Source organism: Nicotiana tabacum, chromosome 22 (assembly GCF_000715075.1).
Source record: "Nicotiana tabacum cultivar K326 chromosome 22, ASM71507v2, whole genome shotgun sequence".
NCBI classification, from domain to species: Eukaryota; Viridiplantae; Streptophyta; class Magnoliopsida; order Solanales; family Solanaceae; genus Nicotiana; species Nicotiana tabacum.
The window spans coordinates 50,760,443-50,783,804 of record NC_134101.1 but is presented as its reverse complement, the minus strand read 5'-3'; the positions used below and the strand labels follow the sequence as shown (position 1 = coordinate 50,783,804).

The 23,362-nt window shown below is 37.9% G+C and overlaps 2 protein-coding genes across 2 annotated transcripts; one reads left to right on the top strand and one right to left on the bottom strand.

The window, feature by feature from the left end:
* The first annotated feature begins 3,386 nt into the window (after nucleotides 1–3,386).
* LOC142175843 (uncharacterized) lies at nucleotides 3,387–11,703 on the top strand. The gene is made up of 4 exons (XM_075242843.1): nucleotides 3,387–3,491; nucleotides 10,316–10,540; nucleotides 10,656–10,901; nucleotides 11,635–11,703. Exons 1-4 carry the CDS (start codon nucleotides 3,387–3,389, stop codon nucleotides 11,701–11,703), a joined length of 645 nt encoding a protein of 214 aa, XP_075098944.1.
* A 6,171-nt stretch (nucleotides 11,704–17,874) lies between these two features.
* LOC107782472 (Golgi apparatus membrane protein-like protein ECHIDNA) lies at nucleotides 17,875–22,861 on the bottom strand. Its single transcript, XM_016603359.2, has 6 exons — nucleotides 22,713–22,861; nucleotides 19,486–19,542; nucleotides 19,205–19,408; nucleotides 18,999–19,058; nucleotides 18,562–18,688; nucleotides 17,875–18,255 (listed from the first exon to the last, which is right to left on the bottom strand). The coding sequence occupies exons 1-6, from the start codon at nucleotides 22,725–22,727 to the stop codon at nucleotides 18,167–18,169; spliced, it is 552 nt and encodes a 183-aa protein (XP_016458845.1). The 5' UTR covers nucleotides 22,728–22,861; the 3' UTR covers nucleotides 17,875–18,166.
* Between the last annotated feature and the right edge of the window lie 501 nt (nucleotides 22,862–23,362).

Sequence of the window (23,362 nt, the reverse complement as noted above, 5' to 3'; positions counted from 1 at the left end):
AGAATTTCCGTACCTACGTGACCGCAAAAGCGGCCCAGTGGTCGCAGAAATAGAAGGGAGTGAGGCAGGCTGGAGGCGCAGGTGCGAGGCTTGTGCCGCACTTGCAAGACTGCAAAAGCGGAGTCTGGTCCGCAGATGCGAAGGTAAGGGGGACCGCAGAAGCGGTATTTGTGGCCGCACTTGCGGAACCGCAGAAGCGCTCAAGTCGCCGTAGGTGCGAGAGGTAGTTGGGCAATGTGTTCTTTTAAGAACGGGATTTGGCCCATTTTCACTTGGTTGGAGCGATTTTGGAGAGTTTCAAGGGGAGATTTTCATCAAGCAACACAAGGTAAGTGATTCCCACTTATTACAAGTTAAATACATGATTTATATATGGAATTAAATGTGGAAATTATTAGAAATTTGTGATTTTAGTAGAAAACCTAGAATTTAGTATTTTTGAATTTTGACCATGAAAATGGACATGGAATTAGGAATAAATTATATATTTGAGTTCGCGGTATTATGGGTAAGATGTATCTTCAAAACAAAATTCGGAATCTGGGCACGTGGGCCTGAGGGTTGACTTTGTCGACTTTACGAGCGGAGTTGAGGATTGTTTAAATTGATTAATTATGGGTATTAGAATATATTTTGATTGGTTTGCACGTTGTTTGAATAGTTTTGGATCGACGGGTATTGGTTTGAGGTGTTAGAGAGGCTTTCGAGCCGGTTATGGAACTTCAGAGCGAGGTAAGTCTTCTGTCTAACTCTGTGAGGGGAAAACTACCCCTAGGTGATGTATTTATTATGTGCTACTTGCACAAGGTGACGAGAGTTCGTACGTAGCTAGATTCATGTTATGTCCGGGTAGACTTAGGTTCCCGCCAAGCTATAACTATACTATTTGAATTGTCGTTTGCCTATTAAATTACTTTATTTTACATTAAGACTTGAGACTAGACTTGCATAGAGTGATAGACTTGCTATTGTAGAGATTTGACGGGCTTTATGATAATCCGCGAATTAATTGTACTCTCCTTACAAAATTCTTCCACGTTATGCATTCTCATCGAAAAGTTTCCTTAAAACCTATAACTCACATGACTATTCATGAGTGGGGTCGAGGACCCGTAAAAGCTTCTTATTCTAATGGGATTGGGCCATTCGCCTTGGCAGGATAGATACATCTATGGTTAATAATATTCGACCCCCTCAGTAGTGCGGACACTATGATGGATCGGGTCGTACGCCTCGGCAGGATTATGTACCACACTCTTATGGGAGCAGGTCATTCGCCTCGGCAATAAAATAGATGTATCTATGGTTCGGCAATGTTATGATGGATCGGGTCGTACGCCTCGGCATTTCTATAAAATACTCTTATGAAATCGTGCGTAATAATGGGCAAGAAGTCAGTATATCTGTGAGCTTTTCCTGATTGAACTGTGATGACCTACTTGGTAAGGTCCATTGTATATATACTCCGATTGAGGAGGTAACTACTAGCTGAGAGTTTGAGTTATTGCTGAGAGGAGGATTGTACCACGTATTATACTTGTTATTTCGCTTATTTACTCTGAATCACACCTGTTTACTTCTATTGTATCTCTCTTATCGGACCACTAGTAAGTGTTGATGTCGACCCCTCGTCACTACTTCTCTGGGGTCAGGCTAGATATTTACTGGGTACGCATTGATGTACGTACTCATGCTACACTTGCTGTACTTTTTGTACAGGTACATATATGTCTGGTGGTCTTTTGGGCGCAGAGGCGTGGCTATTGCGGGGATTTTTCGTGAACTACATTTCATGTTACGATCTGCAGCCTGTAAAGTTTCCATCAGAGTTGTTTATATTCTCCTGTCTAAATTGTATTCCAGACAGATGTTGTATTTTATCATATTTTCTAGTTGATGCTCATACACTTGTGACACCGGGTTTTAGGGGTTCCTACGGGATATTCGTTATTGTAATTCGTGTAATTCTATCTCACACTATTTAATTAATACAAAAATTATGATTTTAAAGTACTATAATGAGTAATTGAATTGATCAATCACTGTTGGCTTGCCTGACGACGGTGTTAGGCATCATCACGACCTAAAGTAGATTTTAGGTAGTAACAGCTTAGTATCAGAGTGTTAGGTTCACTTAGGTCTCACGAGTCTTGAGCAAGTCTAGTAGAATCTTGCAGATCGGTATGGAGACGTCAATACTTATCTTCAAGAGGCTACAAGACTGTTAGGAGCACTTCCCTTCTTGATTTCCTCATCGTGTGGTTTGATTCCATTGAGGCTTGTGCCTTTATTTCCTTCCTATTCAATCTTATGCGACGTGTCAGTTAGACATCGAGTGGTGGTATTGATATTGCAGACGTAGTGCAGTATGTTTTCCCTGCGTGTTCGGGCAGGCTATTATCATCGCCTTGCGAAAGAATTGTCTTTTGTTCCAGCTCAGTATCTGTATTTTCTATGGTTTCGAGACTGTGCACGGATTGCTACGATGTTAATGGGTTATTATCGCACAATGTTGGTGTAATGGTAAGGTGCTTGGTTATGTGTCGAGGTTGTAAATAACTTGAAAGGAGGATTTTTCAGGACATGATTTAGAGGTTCAGCATTTAATTCCATCAAAAGAAGGGCAATCGGACTACGGATGTTCAGGCTTTGGTTGATGAAGTGGCGAGATTTGGTATTTTCGAGCGTGGTGGAATTCTCATTTGTGACGTGGTATCGTCGTCCTTGTTAGGAACGCATTACGGTTCGTCGGTGTTATGGTCTTCTTTTATTTTGCCTTCGGGGCAAGGTGTTGTGAAATAGTGCATGAGGGGCGGTTGTCAGAGATAGCGGTGTGCAGCGGTTCAGAATCGAATTGGTGTTTCTAATGTTGATGGCTCGAGAAAGATGATCTTTTAGGAGGTTTAGAGTTGGTAGCAATTCATTAGTTCCGGTGCTACAGGTATGAACTTGGTTTGAGGCAACATTTGGGGCAGCGAAGTATGAGGGAGGACATGGCGGGAAGTGCTTCGCGGTGGTTGAAGTACTAGCAGGTCAAGTATGAAAAGCAGAGATTGAAAAGTTGCTTAAAGGAGATGGTTGACCGAAGTGGGAGTGGCAGAGTGGCATATGGATTATGTGGTAGGATAGCCATGTACCTTGAGAAAGTATAGAATGGTTTGGGAATCGTGATGGAAGGTGATTTAGTCTACGAATTTTATTTGGAATGATGGTTACTATACGGAGAAAGATTGAATATGGCAGAAAGGATTTTGCTTGAAATGAAGAGGGGTGTGAAGATTTGATTATCGTTTCAGATGCAATATGACTTGAGTTCGAAAGGTATTGTTGAACTTTCAGTTGATGTCAATGGGGAAGGAGCAGACTTATACAGCTGGTGGGCGATCATGGGCTCAGGAGAATTTACTGATTGCATGGTAGTTGCACCCAGTGCAGCGTCGTTGGAAGATGTTGGTAAGGAATTTCACAGGTGGGTTATCTCCTGTGAGCAGGTTAGCGGTTGCGTGATGTTGACGAAGCTTATACGAAGAATACTACTTGCTACCCGGTAAGAAGTCGAATATATGATTGTGACTGTTGATTTAGAATGTTCCTGAAAAGCTTAACAAAAGACTTCGAGAAATTTGGTGGGTTAACTATACGGGATCATGGTAAATGAGAAGGAGGAACTGTTGTGGGCTCTACATTATGTGATGGTAGCTTAAAGCACAGTGGGGAGCCCCACCGTCTACGATTGGATCGTGTGGTTGTCGGCTTGTGCAGCTTCTGGTTATCGGTGCATTGGTGGATTATTTATGGTAAATAAAAAGGAAAACATCAGGGGTAATTTGAGCAGAGAAATTGATAAATATGTGCTATATTCTACCTTATCGATTCACGTGCAGGTTTTGGGAAGACTCAGAGTTTATGCTTTGTGGATGTAATGTACAAGGAAAAGAATTCAGTCGGTTGCTTCTTTGAGAGGGTGTTCATGCGCCAGTAGAGCGTTGGAGTCTGGTTATGTTCGAGATCAAGTTAGAGTGGATGACTCTCAACAACGGTCCTAGTGGGTTTAAGAATATAAGTGTAGTGCCTAGGGATTTCGGGTTCATTGTATGGTTAAGGATCGAGTTTTTGCAGTGGATCATGAACAGGGCTTGCAATATTCTATGCAATCATTGGGTATGCGGTGCAGTATTGAGGAAAGGAAAAAATAGCTTCGGATGCACGAAAGGTCTTGCAGAATGGGTGCACCAGTTGGAGATGCTATTGTGCGCGTAAGGAGGAATGAGATGATTAATGGGTATTGAGACGACGTGGTATCACGATTCGGATCACTCGAAATGAGTGCGGATTCAGTTCGTTATATTGTGAATGGAGCTATTATATTTCTAAGTCAGGTCAAGAGTAAATTGAAACAAGTTGGGTCAGTTAGTCATGGTTGAATCAGCATGATTATGGTAATGATCAGTTCCTTCGACGTGTGAAGTTATACATGTGGTTTTTGGATATACGTGCGAGCTTGACAGCCACCGTAACTTAATTGACTTAGGAGGTATTTGATTCAAATGGCCTTGTTGTGTAAATGGACTCCGAAAGAGTCATGACCGTCTAGATCACGACTAGAGGTTTGTATTTTCTGCAGTTTAGGAATTCGGTTGCGTGTTGCATTGGCTCTTCTGGAATGAGCTAAGTGAAAGGTTTATAACCAAAGAAGTGGTTATTCTACTAGTAGTTCAAGGGTTATGGTGAATGCGTGTGTTATCGCATAGCGTAATGATGGGTAAAGTGAACGGCATGGGAATTGGAAGTTGAGGATCAAGGTTGCGGTTCGGTGTTGATAAGAATGTCACGAGCTCGGATGAGCAGGGAAGAATTCAGATGTTTAGAGTAAGCTGGCGTTATCTTAGTGTGCCTGAGAATGGTGTTCTATGGAAGAGGCATTGTGTATTGATTTGCGAATTGTGATTTGCCTTACGGAATTAGTATAGTTGGTGGTATGGATGTGCGGACTTTGCTACCTGAGAGGAAGGTCGTGGGAGCGTACCCCACGAGGAGATTTTTATAAGTGTGGCATGTTAGTCACTTTATTGTTAAAGATTAAAACTAAGTATGAAGGTTATGGTAATATCGCAAATGCGAGAGTTTAAGCCTGGGAGATGTCATGTTCCTCAGGTTGTGGACCGTGTGAGATTGTTTTGGATGTGACGGTTGTTCTTATGTGTCATGAATAGGGCCATTGTGGATCTTTGGAAGGTTATTGGGCCAGTATGGTATGATCAGAATGGGTGTGAGGTCCGTTGGTGGGTTTAGTGTGAGTGTGTGCTCTACGTCAGGTCGGATGTGTCGTTCGTCATAGCATTGCTCATGGAGAGTCATCGGGCATTAGATGTTATTCCCGTCGTCAGCTATTCCATATAAATCTCTATTGTGCCATGTGAGTTGTGAGGCGGCTTGATTATTTGCACACGTGTTTGTCCCGTGTAGCTTGTGGTGTTATGTGAGCAGGTGGCTCTCGAGATGCAGGTCATCATTGAACCTTAGTTGTGCTTGGATTTTGTAGCGTATGGCACTATCCGTTTCCTCAGGATTTGTATTATGCACTTGATGTGCTTGTGGTCGATATTCGGACATTTCATAAGTATAAGCGTTACGGCTTGATGTGTGTGTTTTCTTCTTGATGTTATGTGCGGATCGGGTGGCATGCCGCCACGGGTACATAGTCTGGATAAGGTGGCACGCCGCCATGGCCATGTTATGTGGATCGGGTTTCACGCTACAACAGTGTAATGACGGATTGGGTTGCACGCCGCAACAGTAAGATGTTGAGCATAGTTCCTTACACTTATTTTATGTGCCTTCTTTTTCATCCCTGGTGTAGGTTCATAGAATCTATTCGACCGTTTTATTCGTTATGCGGGTTGGGAAGTTCCATTCCATAGTTCGCTTTTCCTTATGTATCGCATTCGAGTTTGTAGCATGTTGGTGCATTGTTGGCGTCATAAGAGATCTTGGTCAGTGTTTGAGGTAGCTTATTGCTTGTGTATCTTACACTGGGTGAGACGAGATTATTGGACCTGAATTTAGCGCAATCAGATTTATATAAGGTACATTAAAGAAGGAATATCGTTATTCAGTTCAAAATGAGGTAATGGTTCTTGTCAGGAGGAAAGCCTCCATGAATTATTGATTCAGAAGGTGGTTATGAGTTTCTACACATCTCTTTCATCGTGGCAGTATTGCGAGAGTTGGAACCGAATTTATATGGGTCATGAGATATATTGTGGGCATCGGATTCGTGAAATTTCAGCAATTTTGGTCGGAGGGTGTTATTATGGGCGACCGACTTATGTGGTGCATGGTGTGATTTCAGCATAGATGCATGATCGTGTTTTGGTACAGTGTGTGGTGATTGGTATGGTGTTTGTACGTTAAAATCAGGTCTTGTATAGGAATTCGGAAGTTGGAACTTGGTTCTAAAGCTTGTTAGCTAAGGTTATAGGGAGGATCTTCAGTCTGACTCGAGCTAATATGTCCAACTAGATTGTGGTGGCACGAGTAAGTGCACGAGGTCTTAAACAGTGATTTTGAACAACTCCAGAGCAGTACTTAGCACATTCGAGGACGAACGTATGTTTAAGTGGGGGAGAATGTAACGACCCAACCGGTCATTTTGAGTTCTAGCGCATCATTAAGCGGTTTGAGGCCTTGAGTATATTCTCTTCAGGTATTATGACTTGTACATGTGGTCGAAATTTAATTTCGGGAAGTTCGGAGTTGACTTGGAAAGAAAATTCTAATTTCGGAAGCTTTAAGTTGGAAAAATTGACTAAGGGTTCGTTTTTGAGTAAACGACCTCGAAATCAGGATTTGAAGGTTCCAATAGGTTCGTATGATAATTTCGGGCTTGGGTGTACGTTCGGGTTAAGTATCGGATCACCCAGGAGCATTTCGGCACTTATTATGGAAGGTTGGCATTTTAGAGGTTTAAGAATTTCATAAGTTTGGTTAGAAGTGAATTTTGATGTTATCGATGTCTATTTGGGGTTCTGAGCCTTGGAATAGCTTCGTTATGTCAGTTAAGACTTGTGTGCAAAATTTGAGGTCAATCGGACTTGATTTGATAGGTTTCGTTGTCGAATGTAGAAGTTTGAAGTTCTAAAGTTCATTAAGCTTGAATTGGGGTATGATTCATGATTTTAGAGTCGTTTGATGTGATTTAAAGGCTCGACTAAGATCATATTGTATTTTGGGACATGTTGGTATATTTGGTTAAGGTCCCAAGGGACTCAGGTGAATTCCTGATGGTTAACGAATTTATTTATTTGGACTTAAGAAATGCTGAAGCTGGGCAGCAACTGGTGTGATCTCTTCTGCGATGTCTTGGTCGCAGAAGCGAGGTCGAGCCCGCAGAATTAGCTTGAAGGGAGCTAGGAAGAGGCCGCAGGTATGAAGTAATTCCCGCACCTGCGTGACCGCAGAAGCGGCCCAGTGGTCGCAGAAACAGAAGGGATTGAGGCAGGCTGGAGGCGCAGGTGCAAGGCTTGTGTCGCACTTGCGAAATCGCAGAAGCGGCTTCTTAGTCACAGGTGTGACACAGCAAAAGTAGAATCTGGTCCGCAGATACGAAGGCAGAGGGGCTGAAGGGGGACTGCAGAAGCGGTATTTGTGGCCGCACCTGCGAAACCGCAGAAGCACTCAAGTGGCCGCAGGTGCGAGAGGTCGTTGGGCAGGTTGTTCTTTTAAGAACGGGGTTTGGTCCATTTTCTCTCATTTTCACTTGGTTGGGGCGATTTTGGACAGTTTCAAGGGGAGGTTTTCATCAAGCAAACCAAGATAAGTGATTCCCACCTTTAACAAGTTAAATACATGATTTATATATGGATTTAAACATGGAAATTAGTAGAAATTTGGGATTTTGGTAGAAAACCTAGAATTTGGTATTTTTGGATTTTGATCACGAAATTGGACATGAAATTAGGAATAAATTATATATTTGAGTTCGTGGTGTTATGGGTAAGGTTTATCTTCAAAAACATTTTGGAATCCGGGCATGTGGGCCCGAGAGTTGACTTTGTCGACTTTTCGAGCGGAGTTGGGGATTGTTTAAATTGATTAATTATGGGTATTAGAATATATTTTGATTGGTTTTCACGTTGTTTGAATATTTTTGGATCGATGGGCATTGGTTTGAGGTATTAGAGAGGCTTTGGAGCTGGTTATGGAACTTCGAAGCGAGATAAGTCTCTTGTCTAACTCCGTGAGGGAGAAACTACCCCTAGGTGATGTATTTGTTATGTGCTACTTATTGCGGGGGGCTACGTATGCACAAGGTGAAGAGAGTCCATACGTATCTAGATTCATGTTATGTCCGGGTAGACTTAGATTCCCGCCATGCTATAACTGTACTATTTGAGTTGTCTTTTGCCTATTAAATTCCTTTATTTTACATTACGACTTGAGACTAGACTTGTGTAGAGTGATAGACTTGCTATTGTAGAGATTTGACGGGCTTCATAATAAGCCGCTGATTAATTGTACTCTCCTTACGAAATTCTCCCGCGTTATGCGTTCTCATCGAAAAGTTCTCTTAAAATCTATAACTCACACAACTATTCATGAGTAGGGTCGAGGACCGGTCAAAAATTCTTATTCTAATGGGATCGGGCCGTTTGCCTCAGCAGGATAGATACATCTATGGTCTATGCCGTTCGGCCCTCGGCAGTGCACACATTATGATGGATCGGGTCATACGCCTCGGCAGGATTATGTACCACACTCTCATGGGAGCTGGCCGTTTGCCTCGGCAATAAAATAGATGTATCTATGGTTCGACAATGTTATGATAGATCGTGTCCATACGCCTCGGCATTTCTATAAAATACTCTTATGAAATCGTGCGTAATAATGGGCAAGAAGCCAGTATATCTGTGAGCTTTTCCTGATTGAACTGTGATGACCTACCTAGTAAGGTCCATTGTATATATACTCCGATTGAGGAGGTAACTACTAGCTGAGAGTTTGAGTTATTGCTGAGAGGAGGATTGTACCACGTATTATACTTGTTATTTCGCTTATTTACTCTGAATCACACCTGTTTACTTCTATTGTATCTCTCTTATCGGACCACTAGTAAGTGTTGATGTCGACCCCTCGTCACTACTTCTCTGGGGTCAGGCTAGATATTTACTGGGTACGCATTGATGTACGTACTCATGCTACACTTGCTGCACTTTTTGTACAGGTACATATATGTCTGGTGGTCTTTTGGGCGCAGAGGCGCGGCTATTGCGGGGATTTTTCGTGAACTACATTTCATGTTACGATCTGCAGCCTGTAAAGTTTCCATCAGAGTTGTTTATATTCTCCTGTCTAAATTGTATTCCAGACAGATGTTGTATTTTATCATATTTTCTAGTTGAAGCTCATGCACTTGTGACACCGGGTTTTGGGAGTTCCTACGGGTTATTCGTTATTGTAATTCGTGTAATTCTATCTCACACTATTTAATTAATAAAAAACTTATGATTTTAAAGTATTATAATGAGTAATTGAATTGATCAATCACTGTTGACTTGCCTGACGGCGGTGTTAGGCGTCATCACGACCTACAGTGAATTTTGGGTCGTGACAAAACTCAAAATGTGCGCATGCATGTGCAACTAAGGATGTGGTAAAGATACAAATTAAGTACATCATTTTGACTAAAGTTTGAAGATCTTGAATGATATTGAGGAAAGGAACGAGCATATGACTGGCCCTTGAGGGCAGAAAGTTTAGTTTTTTAATAGTTAGTTAGTTAGTTATAACTAATTATGTGATTGGTGGTTAGATAGTTAGTGAAGAATGATTAGTCTAGCTGTCATACACAATGTATATAAGTAGGATATAGATCATTAGCTCATTGCATTGCTTAAGATTTGCAATATGGTAGCTCAAATTACTTTCAATGGATATTATTCTCTAGAACCTTCTCATTCATTTCCTTCTCTAACAATCTCACTAAGTTATTCTCAAATCTCCATTAGGGTATCAGAGCGCAGGAGATAGATTCCTATTCACTACGATTATTATTCTCTAATTTCTACAAAGTTTTCTTTGTTGTAGATCGGTTGCGATTTTCTCGATCGATTAAGCTAGGGTTTGTTGATTCCTTCAATTTGCGACTGGAGATTCCGTGAATTGTGAAATCAAAGACTTAAATTGCTTGATTTGACTTGGAGAAGAAATTTCAACTGGAACCAGCATAGGAACAACCATATCAACTATCGATCATCATCATCCTCTGTATTTACACCCATGCGACACTCCAGATAACTCCTTGATTTCAATTCAGCTGACTGAAACTGAGAACTATGCGTTATGGAGTAGATCTATGAAAATAGGATTGATTGGTACAAGTAAGTTGGGTTTTGTTGATGGACGTTGTACTAAGGATAAGTTTGATCGGTCATTGTATGAACTTTGGGAGAAATGCAATGTAATATTTCTGTCATGGATTATGAATGTTGTGAGCAAGGAATTGCTTAGTGGAATTATGTACAAATCGAGTGTACATAAGGTTTGGATAGATTTGAAGGATAAATATGACAAAGTGGATAGATCTCGTATTTTCTTTCTGCATAAGAAAATAGTTTTCACAAGGAATTTCTTCTGTGTCTGCTTATTTCTCAAAGTTGACAGACCTTTGGGAAGAATATGATGCATTGATGACCTGTCCTGGATGTGATTGCCCAGAATCTAAAAGTTATTCAGAGCATTTTGTATATCAGAGGTTATTACAGTTCTTAATGGGCCTAAATGAATCGTATGCACAGCCTAGGAGCCAAAATGTGATGATGAGCCCAGTGCCTTCTATCAATAAGGCATATTCCATGATAGTTTCTGAGAAAAGCCAAAGATCCTTGGGAAAGTTTACACATGTGATTGACATCACAGATGGTATAACATTGTTCGCTAATAAATGAGGAGTGACCACAGGAAAAGATTACAAGCCTAGGAGGAATAATTTATTCTGTGATTTCTGCAACTATAAAGGGCACACAAGGGAGACCTGCTTTAAGATACATGGATATCCAGCTGACTTCAAAATGAGGAAGAAGACCAACAACTTCCCTCAATGACCAATGGTGAATGCAACAACACATGAGGCATAGCAGTTAACGGGTAAAGCAACAGCTAATGCAGTATCTCAGGAGGGGCAGCAGATGATGAACACACTAGTGGAAAATTCAACACGAGCTCAACCAATCATGTTCACTCAGGAACAATATGATCAAATCTTAAAGCCGATCAACAAGGATACAGGTGATAACATAAAGAATTTTATAGGTACAACTAAGACTACTGCAACAAATGACAAAGTAAAGAATAAAAATTGGATAGTAAACTCGGATGCATCCAATTACATGGTTCACACCAAAGAATTGCTTGAGAGATAAACATTGATAGCATAAATACTGAATCTAAAGTGTATTTACCTAATGGTACCTCATTAGACATTGCTTGCACTGGAGAAAGTAAAATTAGTGAAAGCGGTGTCATTAGAATATGCTCTATATTACAGATTTTAAATACAACGTATTGTCTGTTTCCAAACTTACAAGGGACTTAAACTGCTTCATATCTTTCTATCCTGACTTTTGGATCATGCAGGACCTTCATAAGAGGAAAGTGAAGGGGATTGGTAAGGAACTAGATAACTTGTACAATTTGCAGCACTAGAAAAATGAAGTTAAGACAGCACATGTACAAGTACATGATGATTATATGAAAGAAGAGGATTTAGGAATATGGCATGGCAGACTTGGATATGCTCCAAATAAAGTAGTAAAGCAAATTCCAAACATGAAGTTCAAGTCCAATAGTAATAGATTATGGGATTGTACAATCTATCCTCTAGCTAGACAAGGAAGATCGCCCTTCTCAAAGAGTACAAGTATATCAAATAAGCCTTTTGAGCTAATTCGTGTAGATGTATGAGGTCCATATAGAGTGGCAAGTCACAATGGATACAAATCTTTCCTTACTATAGTAGATGATTACAGTAGGATGATATGGATTTACTTGTTAAGACTCAAAAGTGATGTGGTTGTATGCTTAAAACAGTTTCTTGCTTTAATAAAGACTCAATTTGGTGCAACAATCCAAAATTCTAAGGAGTGACAATGGATCTGAGTTATTTAATTATGAATGCAGTAATTTATTTCATTCATATGGAATGATTCATCAGAGTTCTTGTGTCCACACCCCACAACAAAATGGGGTGGTGGAGAGAAAATACAAACATATACTAGAGATGGCCATGGTAATTAGATTGCAGGGTCATCTACCTCTCAAATTATGGGGAGAGTGTGTGCAAGCAGCAGTATATGTGATTAACAGACTCCCTTTATCAGTACTGTCAGGCAAATCTTCTTTTGATATATTGTATGGGAAAGCACCATCCTTGCAGCACATGAGAACCGTAAGATGCCTTTGTTTTGCTAAACTCCTGGTAGGAGGAGACAAATTTGCAGCAAGAGCTAATGGGGTTGTTCTGATGGGATATTCATCATCCTAGAAAGGCTACAGACTATAATATCTTGACTAACACCTTTTTTGTTAGCAGGGATGTGAAGTTCGTGGAGCACATCTTCCCTTTTCAACTTCTAAAGAAAGGAAAGCTGCAGGTTTTTCCCAATTGAGTGATAGAGTCATCTACCAGTAGCCATGATGTATACTTGCTAATAATAATGATGGCTCAGCAGGACCAACTCCTCTAGAAGAAGATACATTCACTCGAGAAGCATCACTTGCTGCATAGACACCATCCCCATCACTTTGAAGATGTCTTTGAAGATGCACAACAACAAGTAGAGTTGTCCTCATAAGCAGTTATTCTCACCAATATAGATGGTCAGCTCAGGAAATCAGGAAGGACTGTGAAGGAACCTATGTGGATGCAGGATTATGTGTGCAATGGGTCATTGACAAGTTCAGTTGACACATTATCTTGCAAGTATCCAATGCAAGACTACTTGAGTCATACTGGTATTTCAGCCAAGTATAAATCCTATCTCAAAATCACCAACTTGAAGGATCCTATGAGCTATGAAGAAGTAGTAGCAGATCCCAAGTGGGTTAAAGCCATGGACCAAGAGTTGACTACCCTCAAAGAAAATGATACTTGGACATTAGTAGACTTACCAGCAGGAAAGGTACCTATTGGATACAAGTGGGCATTCAAAATAAAGTATAGAGACAATGGAGAAGTTGAGAGATACAAGGCTCGATTAGTGGCCAAATGTTGTAATCGGATTGAAGGGTTAGATTACCGGGAAACTTTTTCTCATGTAGTCAAGATGGTGACAGTAAGAGCAGTCCTAGCTTTGGAAACAACATCTAATGGATGTATACAATTCAATTATTCAAAGAGACCTCACTGAAAAAGTCTACATGTGCATACCTCAGGGATTTCACAGCCAGGGGGAGAAAGTATGTAGGTTGCATAAATCCCTTTATGGATTAAAGCAAGCTTCAAGACAGTGGAATTTGAAACTGACTGAGGCATTGCTCAGTTCAAGTTTTTTTCAGAGTCACTTTGATTATTGTTTGTTCACAAAGAAGCAAGGGACCATATTAGTAATCATCCTGGTATATGTGGATGAATTCCTCATAATTGGGAATGACCAATGTCTAATTTCAGAGGCAAATTCCATATTGTAGTGTAACTTCAAGATTAAAGACTTAGGGGAGTTGAAGTTTTTTCTTAGAATTGAAATAGCAAGATCAAAAGAAGGAATATTGATGAATCAAAGAAAATTTGTAATGGAATTGATCATTGATCTTGGACTAGCAGGATCAAAACTAGTAGCTTCACCAATGCAACGCAATCAGAGATTAACTACTGTCGAATATGATCAACACTTAAATCTGAAAGAAGATGAGAAGTTGGCAGATGTAGGGCTATACCAAAGACTGGTGGGCAAGTTGTTGTTGTATCTCACCATGACAAGGTCATACATTTGCTATGCAGTGCATGTGCTAAGTCAGTTCATGCATTGTCCAAAGAAGTTACACATGGAAGGTGCAGTAAGACTTGTGAGGTACATAAAAGGTGCTCCAGGATTAGATTTACTAATGAGCTCAAAATATTTCACAAAGTTCACAGCCTTTGTGATACTGATTGGGCATCATGCCGAGTGTCCAGAAGGTCTATGACAGGATATGTGATGAAGTTGGAAGATTCTTTAGTATCTTGAAAATCAAAGAAGCAATGCACAATATCAAAAAGCTCAGCAGAAGCTGAATATAGTAGCATGGCTGCTGCAGTCTCAAAAATCCTATGGTTAACAGGACTGCGCAAAGAATTGGGTGCAGAGGTTGAATCACCAGTGGAACTGCACTGTGATATCAAAGCAGCAATCCAAATTGCTGCAAATCCCATATTCCATGAACGAACAAAATATATAGAGATAGATTTGCATTTCATCAGGGAGAGAATTCAACAAGGGATTGTCAAAACAAAGTATGTGATGTCAAAGGACCAAGAAGAAGACTTGCTTACAAAGGCCCCGGGAAGATCACAACGTGAACATCTAATGGGCAAGCTAGGAGTGCTCAACCTATTTGCACCACCTAGCTTGAGGGGGAGTATTGAGGAAATGAATAAGCACATGACTGGCACGTGAGGGCAGAAGGATTAGTAAGATATATATAGCCTTCTATGGAGAAAAAAAACACCCTATCTTATGTGGATATTCTTATACTTCCTCTGATCCACTTTAATTGATTTGTTGGCATTTTTTTTTTGTTGGTCTGCAATATTTATATATTTTTCAGATATCAATAAGGAATTAACTTCTTTTTTTTCAAAGTTGTCATTGGAATAAAGAGCCTAGGATTATTTGTTATATTTTCAATGAACAAATTAAAATTAATATGGTTAATTTTATTGTTAATTAATGATAAAAGGTGATTCCTCCATATGTGTGAAAACAACTAAAAAATCAATTAAAGTGAACCGAATGGAGTACTTCAAAACACACTGAATTATTGCTTCTAAGTGATATTATGAATAAAAAGGTCATTAAAAAAATTATATATGTCATCCTCTGTGTGATACTACATAGCAAATTAAAGTGTGTGATATTACTTTGACTTCTGGTCTCTCTGCTATATTATCTGGCTTTCCCAAATAGGAATAAGTCCTCTTCATTTGCAGCGACACTTGCACTCACTTTATCTCCAATCAAATGCAACTGCACCTAGAGTTGTAATGTATCCCATACACATTGACCAACTGTTCTATCCCGGAAAGAAACCAAAATAAACAAAGTAAACACACTTGGCAGAGTTTACTAACGAAATGGTAAATTCTATAATGTATTTATATTATAAAGAATTTATATTATAAAGAATATTTTACATAATTTATTTATTTAAATAATACTAACTATAAAGTGATTTTTACCTGTCATTTGTCATAAGTTGGTACTTGCAAGTACTTTTGGAAAGATTGATCAAATACACATTTATTTCTATAATTGGTAAAAGCACTTCCAAAATGATTTACAAAGGTGCAATAGATTGATTTCAAGATAAAAGAGAGAAGGAAATGACAATGCAAAGTAAACGAGCTTGTGATGTGGTTTTTTAAAAATAATGTTTGGGAATTTTGACTTTGTTCTTATAGAATAATCTGACAAACTCGTATTTTGTTCAAAGCTAAGGAAAAATGCCTCAAAAACAAAAGAAAAATAAGTCAATGCCACTAAACAAGGCATTTGGAGCGACACATCTATTAGATGTTCCCTCCATTATTTACAGCAAATTAACTAGCCGAAATTGAGTTAAAACATTTTCTTAATACCTAACACACCCAAAATGTATCTTGTTTTCACTTGAGTTGGGCCTTAAAAAGACCCCAGAATAGTAGAAATGATACCAGGTAGCCACTCTAAAGGGTTGTTATTTAGAATTTAGTCAGTACGTTTTGAATTTCAGTTTTTCAGTTCAATTTTCCAGAACAAAAATGTTTTGAGTTGTCCTGAAATCAAGATTTTTAGTTTAAAATTCCAGGACAATAAGTACTGGCTAATCTCTAAATAGTATCCCTGAGAATGACTATCTGTACACTTCAGAATATCCATAAAAGAGATCAAATTATTTAAATTAAAATGCTTGCAGCTCCCATGAATTATTTGTTGAGCGGTATATAAATTAATTAAAATTTAAAATCACCTGCATTAAGAGTATCAACTTGAGGATCGATCCGAATTAAAGTAGATTGCTAATTCCGCATCCACTTAATTATTACTGAATCATTTACGCTATTGTTGAGTATCAATTGCAAAAGTAATCCAGAAATAATGGTTTGAAACATACATAATTAAGACAAAGATCACGATGCAGTTATCTTGGTCTTAAATTAGGATTTGCAATCACAGTGTCCATTAAGATGTCATTGTTTTATCCATAAGACCAAAAATTGCTTTATAAAAAAATTTTCCTCATAAAAAAAGAACTTATGGAGTATAAGTTAACTTATGAAATACCAGTTACGTATTTGTAATCTACATGTCTTAGTTTTTCAGCTTACATGCATGGCCTAGATGATACATGCGAAATGTATTACTCCACAAAGTGAAAGAAGTATATATACGTAATTTCCAACTACTGATGGCAATTAATTAGACGAAAGTATAGCTAGCTTTTAAGTAGTACCGTACGTATAATAAATTCAACTAAAATGTAAAAGAGGAATAACCAAGCAGAAAAAACATCAAAATTAATATTGGTCCGCTAGCTGCAACATGTTCCATTGGGATACAATAAATCTTCAGTGGTACGTAGCTAGGTACTACATTGTAATTAAATTGCTATAGTATAAGCCAGGAATTAATGGAAACGATAATAAGACACTATTGCCTAATATATATTAATGGTGTCAGCGTAATACCTTTAAATAATGGAGCACGTACGCAAGTCATTTTTGGCTACAAGCTCTTACTCTTCATCTAACAATTCTTTTCTTTGTTGAGATGGCAAGTTACTCATGTATTTATTTATAGCCTCAACACAAATTGGTAATGGAGACGTTATATCTCTGGCATTATTGTGTATGGTACATACTTTCTTTTTTCTTCTATAGTGCTCACTTTGGTCTGTTGGCTACATTATCTCTGACTTCCCAAATTGGAATAAGTTAATGACACTTGTGCTCCCTTTTATCCCCAGTCAATCCCCTTTTTCTTTCTTTCTTTCTTTCTGATAATTAAACTACACATCATTCAGTAGTTTTATTTTTCAGATACTTGACTTACGCAGGAATTAATTAGTCAGGCAACTTCTGCTGAATCTTATCTTAAAAATTGAACGAAATCATGATTTCAATCAACGAAAGTGAACTGCAATAGCTAAATTGAGGAGCGTAATTTCTCTTTTCATTTATTAGTTCAGTTTTCAAGAATTTGATTTCCAGATATTGAAGGAAAAAGAATGAAGAAATTAAAGAACTTGTGCTTTATGTTGTGCTTATATTCTTGGGAATTTTGACTTTTGTTCTCGTAGAATCTGACAAATTCACATATCGAAATAAATATATGAAATTTAAAGTGCCCCACGGGAAACATTAGAGGAGGTACAGTATTTTATTTATACTGCATCATCGACAATAGTTATATACTTTATTTGATTTTCCTACTTGATGAAGTAATACGATACCATGCTCGTCTTTTTCCTCTCCTTTAGCTTTCATTTGATCTTCAAAATCTCATTTTTTATTACGAGTTTAAATTTTTTGTTTACCTTGAACTTCAAAAGAGATCACACAACAACGGAATGGAACCTCCTCCCACCCCCATTACCCTCTAGTCACACTTACTTCAGAGCTTGAATTGCAAATAATATCGATTCATACAGAAGAAAAGGTTCTCTATTATAACAGATTTGTTGATGCTAGAGTCCACCTGTTGACCTATTCAACAGCTGAGCTAAAAACAGTCTAAACAGAAAACAATGAAGCAATTGGATTCGTGAAAACTGAAGAGAACAAAACTGTTTTTCAAGTTCGTTCATATTCTACATAAACAAGCTTCAGTAATGGAGAAGTCTGAGAAAAGACCATGTCAATACATGATTGTTCGTAGTGGTGGACAATGACGAGCAGTTTCCTTCCATAACTAGCTTGCTCTGTATAAATTGTTCAAACAACACTAAATGCCGACTGTAGAGTAGAGGAGAATCGAGAAGTAAGAGTCTGGGCTGCAAATGCTTGGAGCTGCTTCTTAGCATCTGGATTTCAGAAAAAAAATACTATGAAGATTAACAAGAAAAGGCATACTGGAAAACAAAATAGGAAAAGGGAATAGTACATTGACATCAGATAACAAGAAGTACCAAAAACAAAAATGAAAAAACTGAAACAAGCAGGGCAAGATAGAAACCAATCCAAGATACACAAACTAATGAGGAAACCCAACAAAATCTACCGTCATATTATATTCTTGCATGAAAGTTGGAACACCCAAACAAAATAAAACACCAGCAGTAATGATATTGTTAGGCGCAGAATCCACAGAAGTTATAGTAAGTACGCACCTTTGCGACATCTAGTAAAACCAACAATATTTGCGACGCTGAGAGTCAAGCAAACTCCAACAACGAGAAGATAGTCAGCTTGGAATCTAATGAGGGAGAATATCGCGAGAAAGAACCAAGCAACAGCCTACAACGAAGTACACATATCAGGTGCAACATATCAATGGATAACTATATCACTTTGCAAAATAAGGTACAGATAAAAACCAAATATAATCCCTATAACATATGCTACAATATGCTTTTGAAGTTTGAATCCTGGAATAATAAAAGCTGAAAACAGAAAACAAGAAGCCAAGGTGTGAACGGCCATCGTTCATATCCAAACTTATGTGTTTTGCCAATTTTTCTTGAATTCTTCTGATTAATACATGTGCTCAATTTGTTTATGTTGAACTTTAGAATAAGCAGTCAGTGTGATAAGAGTCTTCACTTACTGTTAGGTACAAAGTCCACCAGAACAGCCAGGAATCCTTCTTGTTCATGCGAGCCATTGACTGAAAGGAAAAGTGAAGGACAAAGGTATGTCCCGGCCAATAAAAAGTTAATCAATTAATAAGACTAAATGCGCGAGCACTTCTAAAATAAACCTATGTATGAAGGGCAAGAAGTCTGCTAAGGAACCTGAGACTAGATTACACACCTCTTGATCAAGGCACTCAAATCTCCACACACTCTCGCCATTATCATCTATTTCATTCCACCATCTTAAACCCACCAGGATACGCCCACTCACATTCTTAACCACCCAAAAGTCAAAAGCAGCTAAAAGAACAGTTATCACAAATATGATAACAAAACTATCAACAAATAGAGCTGACAGAATATAAAACGCTAGTGCTGCTGCCTGTCAATGCAAAGGAAATGTGTTAAGTAAATACAATTTATAAGACATTAAAATAAGAAGACTATAATAAACTGCACCTTGAAGAGCACATGAAAAAAGCATATCTGTGGGTGCGCATAGTCCTCCCCTGCAGGCTGAAAAAGAACGTGATAGTGTAACTAGCATTATGACAGAAAAGATCAACATTTTTTTATGTGCTTCCCTCCTTTCCTTGCACCAGAGAGTGTTCAGGGTGTAAGAGGTAGAGCAACAACGGTAGAAAAGAAAGAAAACAAGGAGGGAGGGTTATCAAAAATAAGTAACAGAGGAAAAAAGTAACCAGAGCCACAAGCTCCTCTAAGCTACAAGTGTTACATATTAAAAAATTAACCTTTTTCACCTACATTGCTTCTCCTAGATCATCTACCCCCCTTCCCATCCGGAGGATGAGAAAATCGGAATGAACTCAAAGTTATGACAATAACAACAACAACACAAATACGACTCAATTCAGCGCTAGTTGGGATTGGCTATACAGATCTGTTTCACTACATTCATACCAGGTTCATTCCAATATTCAATAGTCCGCGACTATCTAACACTAGAGTTCTCTATATTTTCTACTGACATACAAATATCTGAACAAAATAAAAAGAACTACTATAAACATTGGACCTAATGTAAGTATACCGATCTGCTTTTCCATGACTCTTTCATTACTATATCTCTGTTGCTTTAATGCTGCGACTATGTTGTCCTGAGCCGGGGGTCTGTCGGAAACAGGCTTTGTACCTGCACAACGTAGAGGTAAGGTTTGCGTACACTACCCTTCCCAGACCTCACTTGTGGGATTACACTGGGTTGTTTGTTGTTGTTGTTGTAGCTAGTATCTCCTATATGGATCTTTTGCTTCCATCATGTCTATTTTTCTCTAAAGTCTACATGGATTTTAAGAGATTATAAGTCCTTAGAGACAACTTTCATCCACGTGATTTTAGGCCTATTTCTTCACCTTCTAAAAGCTTCAACCGTAACATTTGGAATCTACATAGAACACTACCAAACCATCTCAAGCAACCTCTTTAACTATATCCTCTATGTGTGCTAGTTGTACCTCTTATGACACCAAACTAAAACTTAACCGCCCCAATCACATAGCTAGCATTGTATAGTGGGACTTACTTGACATCCAAAATTAATAGTGCATCTAGATGTTTCAATTTCAAAGTTGCATCAATATATACACACAACAATATCTTTATACAAAACAACTAAGCTTGATTCCCAAACTAATATGGTCAGCTATACAAGTCTTCTACATCTATTTCAATACGTGGGTCCATCACATTCCAAATAAAAAAAATTGTTTTTTAAAGCAAATTAGGAGTTCAATATTTTGAAAATTTATCATATTATCACTTTTTTAACCTATACATAAAGCTATTTCTCCCTCCCTCCTTTCTCTGGATGTGAAACCGGCCCTGCGAAGCTTACATGGACTCGAAAATAGAACAAAGCAAGAACACTAAGCCGTCGCCCAAACATGCAACTATGTTAAAAATACAATTGCTGTCAGAACTAAAAAATCATCTACAGACGTTTTATGCCCACTCGTTTTGAATAACGCCTGCATCATCCATACATAAAAATTGATGTAGTATATCATATCAACAGTAAGGACTTCTTATTGAAACTTGAAACATTGGAAATAAAAATGATTTATGGGTGGAATCAAATATGCTATACTTATAGAAACCAAAAATAGCATATTCAAACTATCTGAAAGTCTATACACGCCAAAAATAGCATATGCAAATTATCAGAAAGTATCTAGACACTACAATAGCATAATAGCACCCTGCAAATTCCAATTTGTTTGAGTATATAAAATAAAATCCAAGTGACACATTTCAAAGTAGCATCAACAAACTAACAATACAACTGCACGAATCAAATTAACCAAAATCTATATATTGGGATACTTCAGCCAATTAACAATGAAGTATATACAAATAAATCTAGCATATGAGTGAAGCCAACTAGCATCCTTTTATTTTCACTTCATTTTTATTTATCTCCCACTGCAGAACAGTAAATTATTTTTCTACTATTATACGCAGTCAAATACTTCTGTCAGTCTAATAAGTCCAAATCTCACCAAACTTACATCTCGTAAGACTTGTTGAAACATGAGAGAGAGGGAGAGAGGGAGAGAGAAAGAATGAAAGGCAAAGAGAAGATCACGGAAAAGGATACACTTGCCAAAGACACAAACTGCTCTAAATACAAACTGACATCAAAAAATGCATTAATGTAGCATATAGTGACACAAAGATGATAGAAAATATATTTAGTTATCTTTTCAGTACTTATGACGTATAATATCTTTTTCAACCAAAACCTTCTAGGAGAAAAATGATATGTGTGGTCCTAACACAAAATAAAAGGTCACTCCACCAGCAGATCCGGTGTCAAAAATATGCCAAAAGAACATAGTCTAAGAATCTCTACGTAGATCAATCAAGGGGATATCTTGAAATAGACTTGTGGCCATAACTATATTATTTATGACATCTGAGACCAAAATAGCAGGTTAAACTCTCTTTGCCTGCTCGTAATACTCAGTAAGACCTTGAACATAAAAGAGTAATAGGACAGCTTAATGCACTACGATAAGATTTAGATAAGAAATGATGAAATGGTATCCTTCTATATTTATTAGTCCATTTATTTTTGTTTACCAGCCGTTAAGGGAATGTGTACTTATATACCAGTTTGGTGTTAAGCACACCTTTTTCACTTTCACTTTTATTTTGTTTTGGTGTGATGATGATATGAATTGAGCTTAAAGAAAGAATTAAGGATTCATATATAGCAGATGCCAACTTGTTTCGGACTGAGGCGTACTTGTTGTTGTTGTTGCTGCTGCTGTTGTTGTTGTTATAAGCAGCCTATGATATGCAGGAGTATTATTTCACAATTCTTCTGGACAATTTATTTTTGACGATTATTTCCCCTAAATTTGCATTAATACTTCATCAATAAGAACAAATTTTATATCTTCCAGATCGATAATACAATTCAAGGATGGAATTCACTAGAGTGAGAATTTTCAATTCCCAAACAGATCGAAAAACAAAAGGAAAAAAAAAAAGAGTAAATCAACAGATCAATTAATCTTCATTGAAAAACTACGAGCTCAAACAAAACCCTAGCCTCAATGCAATGATTTCAAGTATTATCTGATAATGATAAATGATTGTAAATTAGATTGGGTTGGGGGGGGGGGGGGGAAGAGACAAATAATGAAAACAATTAAACTTACTGGGTTAAAATCCATATCGAATAATCAAATCCAATGCCCTTAGGATTTCGCCTGATCTCTGAAAAATGGTCGCGTTTTCTCTCTCTAAAACTGGTGCAACAATTTCGTGGAAATGAAAATAGAGCTGTTTCTTAGATTTGGCATTTGGCAAATTTTTGGAATTCTAGAAAATGAACCCCGAAACTTCTGTTATTTAGGAAATGCTCCAGGAATTTTTTAGCTCTTCAATTCTGGTCTCTGGTAGAGTTTAAATTATCCTCTTCAAATAAGGAAATTAAGGTTTAATAACATAACAATAATTATATCTCAATTCCAAATAAGTAAGTGTCAGCTATATGAATTCTTAAATGAAACTAAAAAGTCGTAGAAGTTCTCTATATTTTCTAAGGTATTCTACTCGTGAAGAAGTATTTTTCGTCCTCAAACCAAAAAAAATAAGGAAAAAAGACTCGAAAAATATCTATGAAAAAGTTAATATTTGGGGGGGAAATCTTGACATAAGATTCTTCAATAGGGGCAAGAGACTCTTAGAAAAGCACATAATCTAATTTAAACGATATTAACATGACTAAATGAATATTCTAAGCTAATTACTATTCATATATAAATCTTTTAGTTTTTGTGTCATATCTTTTGCTAGGTTTGCATTG

What these genes read in the sequence shown, in the direction of transcription:
- LOC107782472 (XM_016603359.2), bottom strand. An exon ending in TTGAGTGCCTTGATCAAGAG is followed by an intron (nt 19,059 to 19,204) that starts GTGTGTAATCTA and finishes TTTTCCTTTCAG; the next exon opens with TCAATGGCTCGCATGAACAA. An exon ending in TTTTACTAGATGTCGCAAAG is followed by an intron (nt 18,256 to 18,561) that starts GTGCGTACTTAC and finishes TCTGAAATCCAG; the next exon opens with ATGCTAAGAAGCAGCTCCAA.
- LOC142175843 (XM_075242843.1), top strand. Translation starts at nt 3,387, where the DNA reads ATGGGCTCAGGAGAATTTACTGATTGCATGGTAGTTGCACCCAGTGCA. An exon ending in GGGTTATCTCCTGTGAGCAG is followed by an intron (nt 3,492 to 10,315) that starts GTTAGCGGTTGC and finishes ATTTCAATTCAG; the next exon opens with CTGACTGAAACTGAGAACTA. An exon ending in CCTTGGGAAAGTTTACACAT is followed by an intron (nt 10,902 to 11,634) that starts GTGATTGACATC and finishes TGGATCATGCAG; the next exon opens with GACCTTCATAAGAGGAAAGT.